The 19,861-nt window shown below is 46.2% G+C and overlaps 1 protein-coding gene across 1 annotated transcript in view; it reads left to right on the top strand.

The window, feature by feature from the left end:
- The window catches only part of PEX6 (peroxisomal biogenesis factor 6), a 110,198-nt gene that overhangs the window by 47,482 nt on the left and 42,855 nt on the right, over positions 1–19,861 (top strand). The window contains exons 9-10 of the mRNA XM_078647236.1: positions 7,397–7,473; positions 15,274–15,406. Of these exons, the coding sequence (XP_078503362.1) occupies positions 7,397–7,473; positions 15,274–15,406 (210 nt within the window). The remainder of the gene's footprint in view (positions 1–7,396; positions 7,474–15,273; positions 15,407–19,861) is intronic.

The raw sequence follows: 19,861 nt of genomic DNA, 5'->3' as shown, positions 1-19,861 counted from the left end.
GGCTCGGTGGCCGTGTCAACAGGCGTCGTCAGTGAGACCAGGTTCGCGTTGCGGCGGTGCCCACCGCGCTGCCAAAGCTTCGGCGTGAAGCAAGGTGGTGCGGAGTGCTGTGCCCTCAGCTCGGTGGGGGCGTAAACAGGCTTCGTCGGTGAGACCAGGGTTGCACTGCGGCGGTGCCTTCAGGACACAGAGTCTGCAGTGGCGTTGTAGACGTCGTCGAGTTGGTGTTCTTCGGGTTGCAGCACAAAACACACAGTCCCCGGTGCTGCGGGTCGAAGAACTTGAAGTCTTTGCTGTTCCTGAGACTTCGTGAACAGGGGCAAGCTCTACCTCAAGCCCTTGGAGAGACTCACAAGTTAGGTTGCAGAAAGTCCAGTCCAGGCCTTTCACTGCCCGAGACAGAAGCAGCCACTGCAGGTCAGCCCAGCAAAGCACCCAGCAAAGCAGTCGTTCCTTTTCACAGCTTCTCCGGCTCTTCTTCTTGGCAGTCTTCTTGATCCAGATGAGTTCTAAAGTTCAAGGGTCTGGGCCCCAGTATTTGTACACAAAGAATCCTTTGATCTTTCAGGCAGAGGGTGTCTGTGTCTGGCCAAACCAGTCCGACCTACTCTGGTGTGATTTCCTGGCAGGAGGTGGAGACGGCTTTGTCAATATCCAATCGTGAAAACATCCTTCCATAACATACTTTACTACAGGAGCACCTGTACTTTACCACTTATCAGCAGTGCTGAAAGTGCGCAGAAATGTTACGCCAACAAAAACAGAGTCAAAACCGGGAGGTCAGAAAGCAAAAACTCAGGAGAAACACGCCAAAAAATGGCACGTTAACAACCATCTAGCTCCCACATGCAAGATCAGGGAGCTAGGTACATGCTTGCCCGACCTCTGAGCCCTTATGTCCCATCCAGAGCCCACATGCAGCATCAGGGAGCTGGTAGCATGCTTGCCAGACACTCTGAGCCCTTATGTACCATCTAGCTCCCACATGCAAGATCAGGGAGCTAGGTGCATGCTTGCCAGACACTCTGAGCCCTTATGTACCATCTAGCTCCCACATGCAAGATCAGGGAACTTGGAGCATGCATTCCTGACACTCTGGGTCCTAATGTACCATTTAGCTCCCACATGCAGGATCAGGGAGCTGGGGGCATGGGCACTCTGACCCCTTATGTACAATTCAGCTCCCAAATGCAGGTTTCTCACCTTTGAATGGTCCTCTTGCCTTCCTCCTTGCCCGTCTGTCTTTGACGTTGAGAACTGGATTGAAGGTGTGCTTTGTATCAGGGCTGTGCTCTAAGGCTGAGATGCTGGTGTTGTGCTTGTGGTGCGTCAGCACTGGGTGTCCCTGACCTGATTGCACCTTGAGTGATTCTGCCTTACGTGGATCCAGTGGTGGCTTTCCAGCAGTTCCAAGAGTACAGAGATACTCCACGGTCTACTTTGGCCACAGAATCTCCAAGACATCTTCCAAGTACTGACACACCCATCTTCATTTTCATTAAATTTCTTTTTTCCATTAAAGTGGTTCTTTATTGATTTTTTTACGTAAGCGTAACCCACATGTGCGGCACTTAAAGTAAACAGGATGTTAGTTCCTCTAACTTTTCACCATGAGTTTGCTGGCGGAAATAGACTCCGATGTTAATCACCCACGATCGCTCTATGTGCATTTCCATTTCAGTTCATACCTCGCCATTTAGCCGCCCCCCATTATTGGGTAGAGTTTGACCCTCTGCATCGTCAAGACCCCCTTGCAGTTCGTTGTTATAACGAAGCCCAAGTAGGGCGCAAACGTGCAAACTGTCCAGCCGTGGCGATCGCCTTGCAATGTTCATGATAGGCGAGGGAAGTCTACTCCGAGTCCCACCGCCATCAGGAGTAGCAGGGGGGTTATACTAAGCACTGGAAGGATATTGCTGTCCCTTCTTGGGGACTGAGCCCGAGGTGGGGGATGGGGAACAAAAGGCTACAGTAGTGCAGGAACCCATATAGGGGCTAATTACGATGTTGGGTGGAAATGACTCCGCCCGAGACCGTCTTGGTCTTAGGTCCAACCGACCTCTTGTTGGCGATCCCGACCACCTATTTAGGATGCGACCGAACACTGTTTGGTCGCATTCCTATATTTCCCTATGGGCGAATGCATTAACGGCCGTAAACCGGCCATAATACATGCTCCCATAGGGAAATGGGAGGTGCAGTTAATTCCTGCACCCTGTGGCAGGTGCAGTTAATTCCTGCACCCTGTGGCAGGCACCTCCAAGGTCTCACCAGGATGTGACACGCTTGTATTCGTGTCAAGAAAGAGTAGCACAGCCTGATACACGTTTGTGAACAAAATAACCACAAACTCGATGAAGGTCTCAAAATTGATCCCATCTATTCTCAATGTTTGTCCGTCACGTCAAAGATACAAAGTTTCATATTTTCAAGCATTTTTCTTTTTTTTTAGGAATACAATAAATGTTACAGCACACTTATACAAATTAGATCATTTTTGACATGACACATAAATTTACAGGTTACTAAAGACTAGATCATTGCAAAAAGAGGGAAGGATTGTGTATTATCCCCCCAGGTCTGTATAGCAAGTGTATTGGGACTATTGCCAATGACCTCCTACCGATTAGTCAGCCCATTTTTCCAATTTGCTATAGGTTGCCATATCTTCCTTCCCAGGGTTCTAGCTCTTCATCCCTTTCTATCATATATTGCTTTTTCCAAGTTATAAGTTGATAATAGCCTAGCAATCCAAGTTTGGAAGGAAGGTGGTGCCCTGTCAATCCATGATGTTGCAATACATATTCGAAACACTGCGGTTGCCATAAACATAAACTCCGTGGGGGAATCAGCTGTCCCTAGCTGGACCCCTAACAATAATTGCTCATCTGAAAGCTTAATTTTTACGCCCAGTGAACCATCAATAAAGTTCTCGATGTCATTTTTTAAGGAATACAATTGCGGACATTGTGAGAACATATGGACAATGTCTGCGTTCGTTGAGTCACATCGCGGGCAGGTTATTCCCGTATTTCCTCACCATTGTGCAATCCTAGCTGGGGTATAGTATAGTGAATAGAGAGTCTTATAATGTTGTGACTGTAGAGTCGCTGAGCATAACACTGTATGACCCAGATCTAACGACATCTGGAATCCCTCTGTCTGTGATCCCACTTTTCCGGCCCACTTCGTGGTAAACGTAGCCATGTCATCGCTTTTGTATACATGGAGTTCTGCGTACAACTGCCGAATTGTGCAGTGCGTGGATCGCTCTATGTAATCCATTATGCGACATGTGGCGAAGCCGAGTGTACCCCCCTATTTGTTTAGTAAATAGCTTCTTATTTGAAGATATTTAAAAAAGCTGTTCACTGCTATCTTAAATTTGTTTTGGAGCTCCTGGAACTGCAGGATTCCCCCCTGTTGATCCATAAGGTTCCCGATCTTCTTGATCCCTTTGTTATCCCATTCCCTCATAACCGAGTCCCTAAAAATAGCTCCAGGTAGGGAGTGGTTCGTGTACAGGCGTGTGTAGCTGTTGTGCCTGCCTAGGCCGAGTTTTTTTGATAGGGCCTTCCAAATGTTATAAGCGGCTTGTAAAGTTTTAAATCTCGTATGTTTGAAGTAACTAAAGTCTATTGTGTTCAAAAACCCATTCTTCGCCTCGTTCCCCAACAGTGCAATATATACATTAGTGAGTCTAGGTGTGGCGTCCCCTTGAACTATGGTCCCGCCCCCGATTAGCCCCTGAAAATATTGCATAGCAACAGCCCAATAATAAAGCCTAAAGTCCGGTGCCCCCCATCCCCCTTTCTCCCTTGAAAGTGTAAGGTGTCGATAGGCTCTCCTGGTCTTACCCTGTGCCCAAATAAGTTTGTTCACTATTGCTTCTATTTTGTTGAACCATGTGTGGTTAAAGAACAGTGGAATGGCTCTAAATAAATACAGAAACTTTGGGAATGGGATCATCTTAACCACATTTATGCGTCCCATCAGGGTTAGGTGTAATTTATGTATCCTTTCGGTGTTTTCTTTTACTTTATTCAGTAATGGTCTCATATTAAGCTCTACTAAGTTGTCTAAATCTGCAGTGACTTTTATTCCCAGATATGTTGCTTCATCTACCACTCCAGTGTCATAATGTATCATAACGCTGTTCTGAACTATCTGCGTTTTCTCATTATTGATCCGATACCCTGAGATCACTCCAAAGCATTCTGCTTCCCTCTCTATCTCCTGAAGGGCCCTTTCTGGAGTGGTTGTGATGATGGCCACATCGTCCGCATATGTGAATACCTTATAGCTTATCCCATGTAATTTAACTGGTGAGATCATAAGGTTCTTTTCAAATTTACGCAAAATAGGATCAATATACAGGGCAAACAGAAGCGGTGATGCTGGGCATCCCTGTCTTGTTCCGCGTTTAATCTGGATTGCCTCAGTGTAGCCTTTATTGATTCTTATCCTAGCAGAAGGGGCTAGGTATAATGCCTGTATTGCCCTGATATAACCATTGCCAATTCCAGACCACTCCATTACGTCCCACAGGTAGTTCCAGGAGACCCTGTCGAAGGCCTTCTCCGCATCCAGGAATACAGCCGCGACAGGGTCCCCTGCAACCCCCATAGCATCCAAAATAGTGATCATTTGTCTCGTGTGCTGTGTGGTCCCTTTCCCTGGGATAAACCCGTGTTGCGAAGTGCTGACTATTTGCTCTATGACCCTACTCAATCTTTGTGCCAGTGTTTTTGAGTACATTTTTGCGTCTGCATTCATAAGCGTTATCGGTCTATAGGACCCTGGTTCTAGCGGGGGTTTGTTCTTCTTAAGTATCACGATAATAACAGCTGCAGCCCATGTATGTGGGACCGATTTTCCCGTCTGTGCCTGGACGAGAGTCTCATACATATCCTTTCCCAATATATCCCAAAAAGTTCTATAAAATTCTGCAGGGATTTGGTCTGGGCCTGTGGCTTTCCCCAAGGGAATATTTTTCACCACTTCCTGTACTTCATGCGCCGTGAATATGAGATCTAATTTTTCCTTCTGTTCGCCCTGTAGCAATACATGTGGCGTATCCTTCAAATACTCCTTAAATTCCACTTTTGTGTTACTAAGGGTCTCTTCATAAAGTGTCCCGTAGAATTTCCTCAAAACCTCCTGTATGTCGGTAACCTTATTCACTACGCCTCCCGCCCCATTGTTTATTTCCTTTATTTCCCCAGCCGCTATATTTTGTCTAGTCCGAATTGCTAGGAGATGGCCTATTCTCTCGTTATACTCATAGCTTTTCTCCCTTTTGGCTAGATAATTAGCTGCCGTTCTCCTGACTATGCTCTCCCCAACCTCTGCTTTATTCACTTCTATATCTAATAGTAAATCTTCTATTAGGTCTCGATTAGAGATGGCTGAAATTAGACGGTCCTCTAATTCCGCTAAGTATCTTATCTTTTTAGCCATTTCATCTTTTTCCCTTTTAGGCCTTTGAAGCGTATATCATAGGGTCTCCCCCCTGATACCAGCCTTAAAGGCGTCCCAGACAACACCCGCTGAGGCTGAACCTCTATTAGCCTCCCAAAATTGGCTGATCCAGGTACGCTTTCTCTTCAAGTACATTTCGTCTTTTAGAAGCCCTCGTTTTCAAGCATTTTTCATTTGTGCAGGAATTGCCCATCCAGACCTATTCACGGGCACGTATCAACTTCATTCCTCCGTGTTATGCAATTTACCCAATGCATTTCGGTCGTATAAGACCTTCTTCAGGGGTATCTAAAAAGGTTTAACCCCTTTGCCGCGGCGCTAATTCCGCCGTGGCGCTGGGGGTTGAGCGTGGCGCCACCATGCTCATGACGGAACCACGTCGTCATGGGTGAGCTGTGCTCATGACGGCATGGTTCCGTCATGACTCCGTCCACTCACTCACGGGGAATCAGTCCTGCGTGGGCGGAGCGGCTGCAGCATGACGGAAGCAATCTGTCATGAGCACACGCCGCCCGTCGCTCATGACAGCGTGGTTCCATCATAAGCAGGGAAGGGGTTACAAAACATCTATTAATCCCAAACACTTAGCATGGCACCCAAAAACAAGACTTCTTATTATTACGTGTTGATCTATACCATGATTCGTATCCCTTCCTCCTCACACACAAACGTAATTCAAACACACTCCCTCATTGCCCCAGTTCCCCATCAGACAAACCTACAAACACATAAACCTCGATGTTAATCTCACCCTAAGGCTGGGAAAACCCTTACCAGTCTAACGCACCTTGTGTTACTACCTCCCGGATACCAAACGTTTTCCCCACTTTCCTCTACTAACCATCAAACCAGTTCTCCTATTCTCACTTCCAGCTTCAAAGCGGAGACATAACACTCCCCACTCTTTACCTCTAAACAGCTTGCAGTTTAAACAGCGGCGTTATCTCCCCATGCCTGGCGCGTTTTTAACTTAGTACGATCTCCCGTCGTGCCTGGTTTTATTAACAACGTTAACGACCCCCCCTGTAATCCACTCATGTTACGTTACCTCAGGTTGCGGCAGTCTGAATAGTCAGTCCTAAGGGTTTGGATGAAGGGCCCTTTGACCTCCTACTCCCATGGTTACTTGTGGTGGGTATCTTATTGACACTGACCCCCCCTGGACCCTCGGAGACTAAGGCTGCCCAAGCCAAGGTCCTCCCCCATAGTAAGAGTCTGCTCTGCTAGTGTCCCTACCGCAGAAGTCATGTACCACAAGATGGAGGACGGATTTCTAGAAGCACCCTTATCGGTCAAGCTCTTGGGCGCCAAAACTGCTTAGCACTTAACCATGGCAGTGCCATCCAAAATCCTTTAGGAGAAAGAGAACCTAGGCCTGGCCTCCGAGGTCAAAACAGACCAGCACTCTAAACCTGATCCTGATGTGCAACACCCAAAAGAACCAGGTAGGAGAAACCTGTGGGACCTCAGAAGTAGCTTAATATCAACATGCAGACACAAGGGCACTCCCCCAACCAGCACAATCCTCTGCAAGCAAACAATAGAGGATGGGCCCAGGATGGGCGCAGATGAGTCCCGCCGGAGCTCCCTGCGTCCGTCCTGCGCAGCGGGGGAATCCGCAGCGCTTTGAGCTCAGTGGAGGGCCTGGCCTCCCAGGGGGAGAGCTGGGCGCTGAAGTCCAGCAGGTAAGTCAGGGATGCATACCGGCACCCCCACCGCCCTACAATGTCCGCAAAAGCATCCATAACATAGTTGCTTGCTGGGGACCCTCATCAGTCCTGACACCCTGTGTTCAGGGACATTTTGTTCCGTAAATTTTCCAAGTTGTGTTTGAGTGAAGTTCCCCTGTGGCATGATGATGGTCTGTTTCTGTGCAGATGCTCGTGTCTCACTGTGGTCTTTTGTGCGTTCACAGGGTTTTGTCCTTGGAGATTTCTGTGCCCTTCTGGCCCACAGTGGCCGAGCCGCCTGCAGCCGGATTCAGAACTCAAGGTGAGACGCGGTTTGTCAACGCGAGGTCTCCGGACCCCATTTTTAACCTTCATCTTTCCTTTTTCAGGACTCTCAGGGATATTCCTGCCAAGTGTAAAAAAGAAATGTAAATCCAGTACTTGTATAGCGCACGAATCGCCCCCGAAGGGGTATCTCGGCGCTGGGGGCGTTAGGAAGATTAAGCGAGCTATTGCCCAGAGTCACATGGTGCTGGGCAGACCCCTGCCGCCGGAGCTGGGATTCGAACCGTGATCCCCAGCGTCCGTCGCCCTGGCCGCGGCACCACACCTCTTGCCTCTTCTTTGTCCCCACCTTGAAGACTCGGGATAATTTGTTCACTTTTTGTTTGCTCTCTGTATATTCCTGTCAATTGAATAGCATTCGCAGCAGTAGCTGCAAAGTTGACCAATATTGTTTGGGCTTGTTTTGGAGGTGGTTGGGTTGATTAAACCTCGTGTACATCAGGGTGTAGAGTTTCATATACATTATGAGGCCATTAGGAACCAATTCCTCAGCCCAATTGGTGCCATTACGAGGTTCCATCCAGTTCAGTTCAGAAAAACTTTATTTAGGTCGGTACGACCTAAAAAAGTACAGCTCCTAAAATCATATACGACATACATACATAAATGCTTACAAATATCAATTTAGAACATTAAAAAGGCACAGTTATAATAATAATAATAATAATAATAACTCACAAAAAAAAATCATTCCAACTGTCTTCAAGCCTCATGAGTAAAAGACTAATTAATAGGGATACTAGGGGTAGGCGAACTATACAATTACATGTCGGAAAGTGCATGATACATTAAATCAATAAATAGTTAAAAAACAGGAGTGTTCTGTAAGGGGAACTAGAACCATAGCACAGTAGGTTCCATCCACAACCACACACCATCTGCAGCCCTGAGTCTGCCGGTCCAGCCCCTTCCAAGGTGGACGTTTCCCCAAATAACACAATAAAATGCCCTGCCCGAGCCATCAGGGCAGCTTCACATCCTTCCTTCCTCCAACAAGTGGTACCAGTTCAGTGTGGGCACAAAAACCAAATAGTGAAGGCTGTCGGTGTTTGTATTTGGAACTGCTCCATAAGGTTGAAATGAAATGAATGTTAATCTAGACGTAGTCTGCAGCAGACTTTACAGTTAGTAGTGTCAGGGTTTCGGTATTGCTGTAGTGGTACTTTGAGGCCGGGATTCTTCTTGAAACACTTCATTGTCGCTTCTCTACAGTTTTCACATCCTCTAGTCCCCCTTTCGGTTCGTATTCGGCTTCTGAGCTTTGTCACCTATAAAGTACATCGAAGTGACGTCGTTGTTCATGCATCTTTCCCATCCTGCTACCGCTCCCTTCTGTTGCTCTGTTTTCTCAATTATCCCGTCAAGTTTCTCATCTCCAAGGCACTTGTCTTTAAAGAAATAAATATATATATATTCCACGACCCAATATTTTCTGGTTTTGTCATGGTGTTGGATATTTGTTTGTCTCGGGTGGTGTCTTGTTTACATAAGAGTGCTGCATTGTAGCCTCAGATGGTGTATTGTTCACATCATAAGACTGGTTTATTGTAGCCTCAGATGGTGTCTTGTTTACATCATAAGAGTGGTGTATTGTAGCCTCATGTGGTGTATTGTTTACATCACAAGAGTGGTGTATTGTAGCCTCATGTGGTGTTTTGTTTACATCATAAGAGTGGTGTATTGTAGCCTCATGTGGTGTCTTGTTTACATCATAAGACTGGTTTATTGTAGCCTCAGATGGTGTCTTGTTTACATCATAAGAGTGGTGTATTGTAGCCTCATGTGGTGTATTGTTTACATCATAAGAGTGGTGTATTGTAGCCTCAGATGGTGTATTGTTTACATCATAAGACTGGTGTATTGTAGCCTCATGTGGTCTTATTGTTTACATCATAAGAGTGGTGCATTGTTGCCTCAGATGGTGTCTTGTTCACATCATAAGAGTGGTGTTTTGTAGCCTCATGTGGTGTATTGTTTACATCATAAGAGTGGTGTATTGTAGCCTCATGTGGTGTATTGTTTACATCATAAGAGTGGTGTATTGTAGCCTCATGTGGTGTATTGTTTACATCATAAGAGTGGTGTATTGTAGCCTCATGTGGTGTATTGTTTACATCATAAGAGTGGTTTATTGTAGCCTCAGATGGTGTCTTGTTCACATCATAAGAGTGGTGCATTGTAGCCTCAGATGGTGTATTGTTCACATCATAAGACTGGTTTATTGTAGCCTCATGTGGTGTATTGTTCACATCATAGGACTGGTTTATTGTAGCCTCAGATGGTGTCTTGTTTACATCATAAGAGTGGTGTATTGTAGCCTCATGTGGTGTATTGTTTACATCATAAGAGTGGTGCTTTGTAGCCTCAGATGGTGTCTTGTTCACATCATAAGAGTGGTGTATTGTAGCCTCAGATGGTGTCTTGTTTACATCATAAGAGTGGTGTATTGTAGCCTCATGTGGTGTATTGTTTACATCATAAGAGTGGTGTATTGTAGCCTCATGTGGTGTATTGTTTACATCATAAGAGTGGTGTATTGTAGCCTCATGTGGTGTATTGTTTACATCATAAGAGTGGTGTATTGTAGCCTCAGATGGTGTATTGTTTACATCATAAGAGTGGTGTATTGTAGCCTCATGTGGTGTATTGTTTACATCATAAGAGTGGTGTATTGTAGCCTCATGTGGTGTATTGTTTACATCATAAGAGTGGTGTATTGTAGCCTCATGTGGTGTATTGTTTACATCATAAGAGTGGTTTATTGTAGCCTCAGATGGTGTCTTGTTTACATCTTAAGAGTGGTTTATTGTAGCCTCAGATGGTGTCTTGTTCACATCATAAGACTGGTTTATTGTAGCCTCAGATGGCGTCTTGTTTACATCATAAGAGTGGTGTATTGTAGCCTCATGTGGTGTATTGTTTACATCTTAAGAGTGGTGCATTTTAGCCTCAGATGGTGTCTTGTTCACATCATAAGAGTGGTGTATTGTAGCCTCATGTGGTGTATTGTTTACATCATAAGACTGGTGTATTGTTGCCTCAGATGGTGTATTGTTTACATCATAAGACTGGTTTATTGTAGCCTCAGATGGTGTCTTGTTTACATCATAAGAGTGGTGTATTGTAGCCTCATGTGGTGTATTGTTTACATCATAAGAGTGGTGTATTGTAGCCTCAGATGGTGTCTTGTTCACATCATAAGAGTGGTGTATTCTAGCCTCAGATGGTTTCTTGTTTACATCATAAGAGTGGTGTATTGTAGCCTCAGATGGTGTATTGTTTACATCATAAGAGTGGTGCATTGTAGCCTCAGATGGTGTCTTGTTCACATCATAAGAGTGGTGTATTGTAGCCTCATGTGGTGTATTGTAGCCTCATGTGGTGTATTGTAGCCTCATGTGGTGTATTGTTTACATCATAAGACTGGTTTATTGTAGCCTCAGATGGTGTCTTGTTCACATCATAAGACTGGTTTATTGTAGCCTCATGTGGTGTATTGTTTACATCATAAGAGTGGTGTATTGTAGCCTCAGATGGTGTATTGTTTACATCATAAGAGTGGTGTATTGTAGCCTCAGATGGTGTATTGTTTACATCATAAGAGTGGTGTATTGTAGCCTCAGATGGTGTATTGTTTACATCATAAGAGTGGTGTATTGTAGCCTCATGTGGTGTATTGTTTACATCATAAGAGTGGTGTATTGTAGCCTCATGTGGTGTATTGTTTACATCATAAGAGTGGTGTATTGTAGCCTCATGTGGTGTCTTGTTTACATCATAAGACTGGTTTATTGTAGCCTCAGATGGTGTCTTGTTTACATCATAAGAGTGGTGTATTGTAGCCTCATGTGGTGTATTGTTTACATCATAAGAGTGGTGTATTGTAGCCTCAGATGGTGTATTGTTTACATCATAAGACTGGTGTATTGTAGCCTCATGTGGTCTTATTGTTTACATCATAAGACTGGTGTATTGTAGCCTCATGTGGTCTTATTGTTTACATCATAAGAGTGGTGCATTGTTGCCTCAGATGGTGTCTTGTTCACATCATAAGAGTGGTGTTTTGTAGCCTCATGTGGTGTATTGTTTACATCATAAGAGTGGTGTATTGTAGCCTCATGTGGTGTATTGTTTACATCATAAGAGTGGTGTATTGTAGCCTCATGTGGTGTATTGTTTACATCATAAGAGTGGTGTATTGTAGCCTCATGTGGTGTATTGTTTACATCATAAGAGTGGTGCATTGTAGCCTCAGATGGTGTCTTGTTCACATCATAAGAGTGGTGCATTGTAGCCTCAGATGGTGTATTGTTCACATCATAAGACTGGTTTATTGTAGCCTCATGTGGTGTATTGTTCACATCATAAGACTGGTTTATTGTAGCCTCAGATGGTGTCTTGTTTACATCATAAGAGTGGTGTATTGTAGCCTCATGTGGTGTATTGTTTACATCATAAGAGTGGTGCTTTGTAGCCTCAGATGGTGTCTTGTTCACATCATAAGAGTGGTGTATTGTAGCCTCAGATGGTGTCTTGTTTACATCATAAGAGTGGTGTATTGTAGCCTCATTTGGTGTATTGTTTACATCATAAGAGTGGTGTATTGTAGCCTCATGTGGTGTATTGTTTACATCATAAGAGTGGTGTATTGTAGCCTCATGTGGTGTATTGTTTACATCATAAGAGTGGTGTATTGTAGCCTCAGATGGTGTATTGTTTACATCATAAGAGTGGTGTATTGTAGCCTCATGTGGTGTATTGTTTACATCATAAGAGTGGTATATTGTAGCCTCATGTGGTGTATTGTTTACATCATAAGAGTGGTGTATTGTAGCCTCATGTGGTGTATTGTTTACATCATAAGAGTGGTGTATTGTAGCCTCATGTGGTGTATTGTTTACATCATAAGAGTGGTTTATTGTAGCCTCAGATGGTGTCTTGTTTACATCTTAAGAGTGGTTTATTGTAGCCTCAGATGGTGTCTTGTTCACATCATAAGACTGGTTTATTGTAGCCTCAGATGGCGTCTTGTTTACATCATAAGAGTGGTGTATTGTAGCCTCATGTGGTGTATTGTTTACATCATAAGACTGGTTTATTGTTGCCTCAGATGGTGTATTGTTTACATCATAAGACTGGTTTATTGTAGCCTCAGATGGTGTCTTGTTTACATCATAAGAGTGGTGTATTGTAGCCTCATGTGGTGTATTGTTTACATCATAAGAGTGGTGTATTGTAGCCTCAGATGGTGTCTTGTTCACATCATAAGAGTGGTGTATTCTAGCCTCAGATGGTTTCTTGTTTACATCATAAGAGTGGTGTATTGTAGCCTCAGATGGTGTATTGTTTACATCATAAGAGTGGTGCATTGTAGCCTCAGATGGTGTCTTGTTCACATCATAAGAGTGGTGTATTGTAGCCTCATGTGGTGTATTGTAGCCTCATGTGGTGTATTGTAGCCTCATGTGGTGTATTGTTTACATCATAAGACTGGTTTATTGTAGCCTCATGTGGTGTATTGTTCACATCATAAGACTGGTTTATTGTAGCCTCATGTGGTGTATTGTTTACATCATAAGAGTGGTGTATTGTAGCCTCAGATGGTGTATTGTTTACATCATAAGAGTGGTGTATTGTAGCCTCAGATGGTGTCTTGTTTACATCATGAGAGTGGTGTATTGTAGCCTCAGATGGTGTCTTGTTCACATCATAAGAGTGGTGTATTTTAGCCTCATGTGGTGTATTTTAGCCTCATGTGGTGTATTGTAGCCTCATGTGGTGTATTGTAGCCTCATGTGGTGTATTGTTTACATCATAAGACTGGTTTATTGTAGCCTCAGATGGTGTCTTGTTCACATCATAAGACTGGTTTATTGTAGCCTCATGTGGTGTATTGTTTACATCATAAGAGTGGCGTATTGTAGCCTCATGTGGTGTATTGTTTACATCATAAGAGTGGTGTATTGTAGCCTCATGTGGTGTATTGTTTACATCATAAGAGTGGTGTATTGTAGCCTCATGTGGTGTATTGTTTACATCATATGACTGGTGCATTGTAGCCTCAGATGGTGTCTTGTTTACATCATAAGAGTGGTGTATTGTAGCCTCATGTGGTGTATTGTTCACATCATAAGAGTGGTGTATTGTAGCCTCAGATGGTGTCTTGTTCACATCATAAGACTGGTTTATTGTAGCCTCATGTGGTGTATTGTTTACATCATATGACTGGTGGTTTGTAGCCTCAAATGGTGTATTGTTTACATCATAAGAGTGGTGTATTGTAGCCTCAGATGGTGTCTTGTTTACATCATAAGAGTGGTGTATTGTAGCCTCAGATGGTGTCTTGTTCACATCATAAGAGTGGTGTATTGTAGCCTCATGTGGTGTATTGTAGCCTCATGTGGTGTATTGTAGCCTCATGTGGTGTATTGTTTACATCATAAGAGTGGTGTATTGTAGCCTCAGATGGTGTCTTGTTCACATCATAAGAGTGGTGTATTTTAGCCTCATGTGGTGTATTTTAGCCTCATGTGGTGTATTGTAGCCTCATGTGGTGTATTGTAGCCTCATGTGGTGTATTGTTTACATCATAAGACTGGTTTATTGTAGCCTCAGATGGTGTCTTGTTCCCATCATAAGACTGGTTTATTGTAGCCTCAGATGGTGTATTGTTTACATCATAAGAGTGGTGTATTGTAGCCTCATGTGGTGTATTGTTTACATCATAAGAGTGGTGTATTGTTTACATCATAAGAGTGGTGTATTCTAGCCTCATGTGGTGTATTGTTTACATCATAAGCGTGGTGTATTGTAGCTTCAGATGGTGTATTGTTTACATCATAAGCGTGGTGTATTGTAGCCTCATGTGGTGTATTGTTTACATCATAAGAGTGGTGTATTGTAGCCTCAGATGGTGTCTTGTTCACATCATAAGACTGGTTTATTGTAGCCTCATGTGGTGTATTGTTTACATCATATGACTGGTGGTTTGTAGCCTCAAATGGTGTATTGTTTACATCATAAGAGTGGTGTATTGTAGCCTCATGTGGTGTATTGTTTACATCATAAGAGTGGTGTATTGTAGCCTCATGTGGTGTATTGTTTACATAATAAGAGTGGTGTATTGTAGCCTCAGATGGTGTCTTGTTTACATCATAAGAGTGGTATATTGTAGCCTCAGATGGTGTCTTGTTCACATCATAAGAGTGGTGTATTGTAGCCTCATGTGGTGTATTGTTTACATCATAAGAGTGGTGTATTGTAGCCTCATGTGGTGTCTTGTTCACATCATAAGACTGGTTTATTGTAGCCTCTGACGGTGTCTTGTTCACATCATAAGACTGGTTTATTGTAGCCTCAGATGGTGTATTGTTTACATCATAAGCGTGGTGTATTGTAGCCTCATGTGGTGTATTGTTTACATCTTAAGAGTGGTTTATTGTAGCTCAGATGGTGTCTTGTTTACACCATAAGAGTGGTGTATTGTAGCTCAGATGGTGTCTTGTTTACATTATAAGAGTGCTCACCGTGTCCTGATACTCGTGCTCACTGTCTCCTGGTTCTTGTGTGCTCACCGTGTCTTGGTGCTTGTGGGCAGTGACCCTCGTATGTGTGTGCTCACCATCCCCTGATGCTAGTGCGCTCTCAGTCTCCTTCTCCTCATGTTCTCTGCGTCTTTGTGCTCATGTACTGACTGTCTCCTGGGGCTCTCCTCTGTGCATCTTCCCTGTGTCCTGGCATTTGTGTGCATTAACCCCTGTGTTGTGTTTCTGTGCAGTGCCTCTAGTCAGCTGAGTGAGGAAGAGGCGAGGGAGCTGTGTGCTGCTGGATACCCCATCATCGCTGAAGACTTTAACCTGGCTCTGGATCATCTGCACGAAGCTCATGCCCAGGCCGTGGGAGCACCCAAGGTACTCGTCGCTGACTCAGAGCAGCGTGCTGTTGATAGGAAGGGCCGTGGGAGCACCGAAGGTACTCGCCACAGGCTCAGAGCCGCGTGCTGAAGATAGGAAGGGCCGTGGGTGCACCCAAGGTACTCACCGCTGACTCAGAGCAGCGGGCTGCTGATAGAAAGAACCATGAGAGCATCCAAGGTACTCGCCACAGACTAAGAGCCGCGTGCTGCTGATAGGAAGGGCCATGGCAGCACCCAAGGTGCTCACCGCTGACTCTGAGCTCCGGGGTTGAGTGCGAGGAGGGTGGCTGAGTCGTACCGGTGGGTGGTCGTAGAACGAAGGTCCCTGTCGCTGGTCGCGGACGGGCTTGCCTTTGGCATGCGAGCGGTGCATCCACATAGCAGCCGCCATTAAATATGGGAGGGGGAGGGAAGTGCAGCTGGGAGGCAGGAGCGGTAAAACTAGCAAGGGGGAGGGGCCACGGAGGCACGGACGGCGCGACACAGGAAGGAAGGAGGCAGCAGAGGATCGAGGGGCAGAGAGGAGAATTAAAATTAAACTGAGGCAGAACTGAGGCGGGAATACAAGCAGACAAATAAAAATAGGGCACCAGGGCAGTCTCGAACTCCTACCAGGCAGACGGGTGGAAAGGCAGCTGTGGAGGCACAGTCAGCAGAGCTGCGATGGGCGGAGAGCTGGACCACTGATCACGAGGTCAGAGGTCCTGCTCACCACACATTTAGATTACTGAGTTTTCGCAATGCACCAATGTAGAGGAAACGCCTGTACCCAAGGCAATATAGTGGCCCGCTATGTAAGTTGAATATACTACGCCTTCGTCCGCTGTTCAACGAACTGTCATGCTGACATTTACACGCATAAATGCTGCTTTAGACTGTGATGTGTAATGGATTCCCTATAGGATGTGAGAAACGCTAATTGTATGCCTATGTCAGTGTTTGTAACTTCATTTGATAAATGACAATAAGCACAGTTATATAAAAAAAATGTAGACACTTGAACGAATAAGATCCACCAGAGGGTTCCGGGGATATAGATTTTACAAGTTTAATAAATCAAAGTGTCAATGCGGTCGGTTAGAAGTACTTGGGGCGTCTACCTCTGGACGGAGTTAGTCAGGGGGGACCAGCAAGCTTCTCAAGAACAGTTTCCTTCACAGACAAAGCAGTCCTCCAGCAGTTCCAAGTTCTTTATCCGCGTCGCAATGGATTCTACGGAGTGGTCCCGATACAAGGGATTAAGGGTGCTGAAGATTCTCTAAGGATGCTGTGGATGCGCCGCACTCAACAGGGGTCTCCTGCAGGGATTCCTCAGTCCACGAAGATGGTGAGAGGGTCCTGGTTGCAGGGTCGAAGTCCCACAGAGTCCTCTCTGTCTGGCCATAGTCCAGTCACCTGTTGTCGGGGTGACAGGCCTATCCTACCTGAGTTGATAACTCACCCTCTGAGGTTCCCAAGAACTCTCCCACAGCACTCCCGGACTCAGCAAACTCGAGTGCAACTCTGTGCATCGGGTCTTGGTCCTCGGTGCTGTATGGTGGCTGTCGTAGCAGCCTGAAGACTTTGGTGTACCAACTTGTACCTGCAATCTTCTTCAGCTGTTATGTCCCTGTGCTGCGAACACCAGGTCAGTCAGCTGGCTGTTGGGGTTCTCTTGACTTGACTGGGCTCTTGAGACCGGTTTTCCCTGAGCAGGACACAGCAGGCACAGGTGCTCTTTTTACTAGCCACCAGGTGTAGTGTTTGTCGGTGCAGCGTCTCTTTGCTGGTCCCTCAGTGCGGCAGGGCAGTCCTTCTTCCAATCTGAGGTCTGCGTGCCAGGGGTGCCCCTCTTAGGCTCGTAAAATACACTTGAGGCAGGATGCGGTTGGTAGCCAATGGCTAGCAGGTTCCCTCCCACCTGGTGTCCACTTCTTGTGGAGTGGGGTTTCTGGCTATCCCAGAATGCACCATTCTGCCGACACCCAAGGTGGCAAGACCCCTCTCTCTGTGTACAGACCTCACTAACCCACTCTCTGGGTGTGGCTACCTCAGGGCAACACGCCCCTGGGAAAACTGGTTTCCCCTCTCTGCCTCCTCTTCCAGCTAATACCGGGCAAATGTTTCAGCTCTTTGTCGGATATTCAGATGGAGGAAAAGGCAATTCAAGATACCTTGTCAGTGTTGATAGTTCTGGGCTAGGCCCTGATCAAGAAGCAGCCCCCTGAAAAGCTGCTGGCCCATCGTACCAGGCCCTAGGCCACTTCTGCGGCGTTGGTGAGAGGGTGCCTGTTACAGATATCTGCCGGACTACAGCAGGAGCCTCTGTGCATAAGTTGACGAAGCACTGCTGCAGCGTTGGTGAGAGGGTGCCTGTTACAGATATCTGCCGGACTACAGCAGGAGCCTTGGTGCATAAGTTGGCCAAGCACTACTGCAGCGTTGGTGAGAGGGATGCCTGTTACAGATATCTGCCAGACTGCAGCAGGGGCCTCGGTGCATAAGTTGACGTAGCACTGCTGCAGCGTTGGTGAGAGGGGTGCCTGTTACAGATATCGGCCATACTGCAGCAGGGGCCTCGGTGCATAAGTTGACGAAGCACTACTGCAGCGTTGGTGAGAGGGGTGCCTGTTACAGATATCGGCCGTACTGCAGCAGGGGCCTCGGTGCATAAGTTGACGAAGCACTACTGCAGCGTTGGTGAGAGGGGTGCCTGTTACAGATATCTGCCAGACTGCAGCAGGGGCCTCTGTGCATTGGTTGACGAAGCACTGCTGCAGCGTTGGTGAGAGGGTGCCTGTTACAGATATCTGCCAGACTGCAGCAGGGGCCTCTGTGCATAAGTTGACGAAGCACTACTGCAGCATTGGTAAGAGGGGAGCCTGTTACAGATATCTGCCAGACTGCAGCAGGGGCCTCGGTGCATATGTTGACAAAGCACTGCTGCAGCATTGGTGAGAGGGTGCCTGTTACAGATATCTGCCGGACTGCAGCAGGGGCCTCGGTGCATAAGTTGACGAAGCACTACTGCAGCGTTGGAGAGACGGGTGCCTGTTACAGATATTGGCCATACTGTAGCAGGGGCCTCGGTGCATAAGTTGACGAAGCACTACTGCAGCGTTGGTGAGAGGGGTGCCTGTTACAGATATCGGCCGTACTGCAGCAGGGGCCTCGGTGCATACGTTGACGAAGCACTACTGCAGCGTTGGTGAGAGGGGTGCCTGTTACAGATATCGGCCGTACTGCAGCAGGGGCCTCGATGCATAAGTTGACGAAGCACTACTGCAGCGTTGGTGAGAGGGGTACCTGTTACAGATATCTGCCGGACTGCAGCAGGGGCCTCGGTGCATAAGTTGACCACGCACTTCTGCAGCGTTGGTGAGAGGGGTACCTGTTACAGATATCTGCCGGACTGCTGCAGGGGCCTCGGTGCATAAGTTGACCACGCACTACCGCCTGAATAGCCAGGTACGGTGGGAAGCTCACTTCGCTTGCTCGATCTGCAGGATGCTTTGGTCCGGTCCTCAGACCCTCCACCTTGGGAAGGTACTGCTATAGTATCTCTTATAAAGGTGAGTGATCTACGGTTAGAAGTATCCATCAGAAGAACAAGTTACTTATCTTCAGTAACGCTTTTTCTTGTGAATCCTCCGACTTACCACTGCGCTCTCAGCCCCCCCTTTCTAAAGATGCCCCAAGTTAGAGAGGGGCTCACTGTCACTCACAAATTGCCGGGGCTCTGATTTCTGAGGACGCGGTAGGAGATGGACACAAGAAACGACATCAGCGCGCAGGCGTGGTGCTTTATGCTGGTCCGTTCCATCATTTCCTGGGTGGTACAGAGTCACAGCGTAGTCACTCGGCTCCACCTACTTGTTCTTCAATCCATAAAGAGAGGCTTGTACTGGGCACTCAACCCCTTCTACCAAAGCAGGAATCGCCATTCCATACCAATCAGTCGATTCAATTACCAATTTACCAATTCCCTGACAATTCTACAGACCTTGGATATTACAGCGTACTTGCACAATTGGAAAAAACTAAAAATAATATGAACTGTTCATTCTTTATCCCCAGCTGAAAGGCAGGTAATGGCAGTGGGATTGTTAAATGTATTCCGACTGCTCGACTACAGCAAAGCGCACACTTACAAGTGTCCCACAAGCACATTCTATTCGAAAGAAAGGGAGACAGTGTCATTTTTAGGCCATCAACAGACACATGCAAGGCAGCAGCATTGCCCTCAGTCCGCACATTCGCAAAGTGTACCTGCATTGATACGCATTGCTCTGTAGGGCATTGGAGCGGCATGCTGTTTGAAAGGGAATGTCTGTCAACAGCATCTCCCTTGGTTTGGTCTTGCCACGGGTCTCCGATGTTCTTGTCTTTCTGCGGGTACCCCCTGCGGGCATACACTACTTCCTGCACCTGTGAGCTACATCCATTCGTCTCAGCCATCTCCTGTGTTGAG

This window comes from Lissotriton helveticus, chromosome 6, assembly GCF_964261635.1.
Source record: "Lissotriton helveticus chromosome 6, aLisHel1.1, whole genome shotgun sequence".
NCBI classification, from domain to species: domain Eukaryota; kingdom Metazoa; phylum Chordata; class Amphibia; order Caudata; family Salamandridae; genus Lissotriton; species Lissotriton helveticus.
The sequence above is the reverse complement of the archived record's forward strand: the minus strand, read 5'-3'. Positions and strand labels throughout refer to the sequence as shown.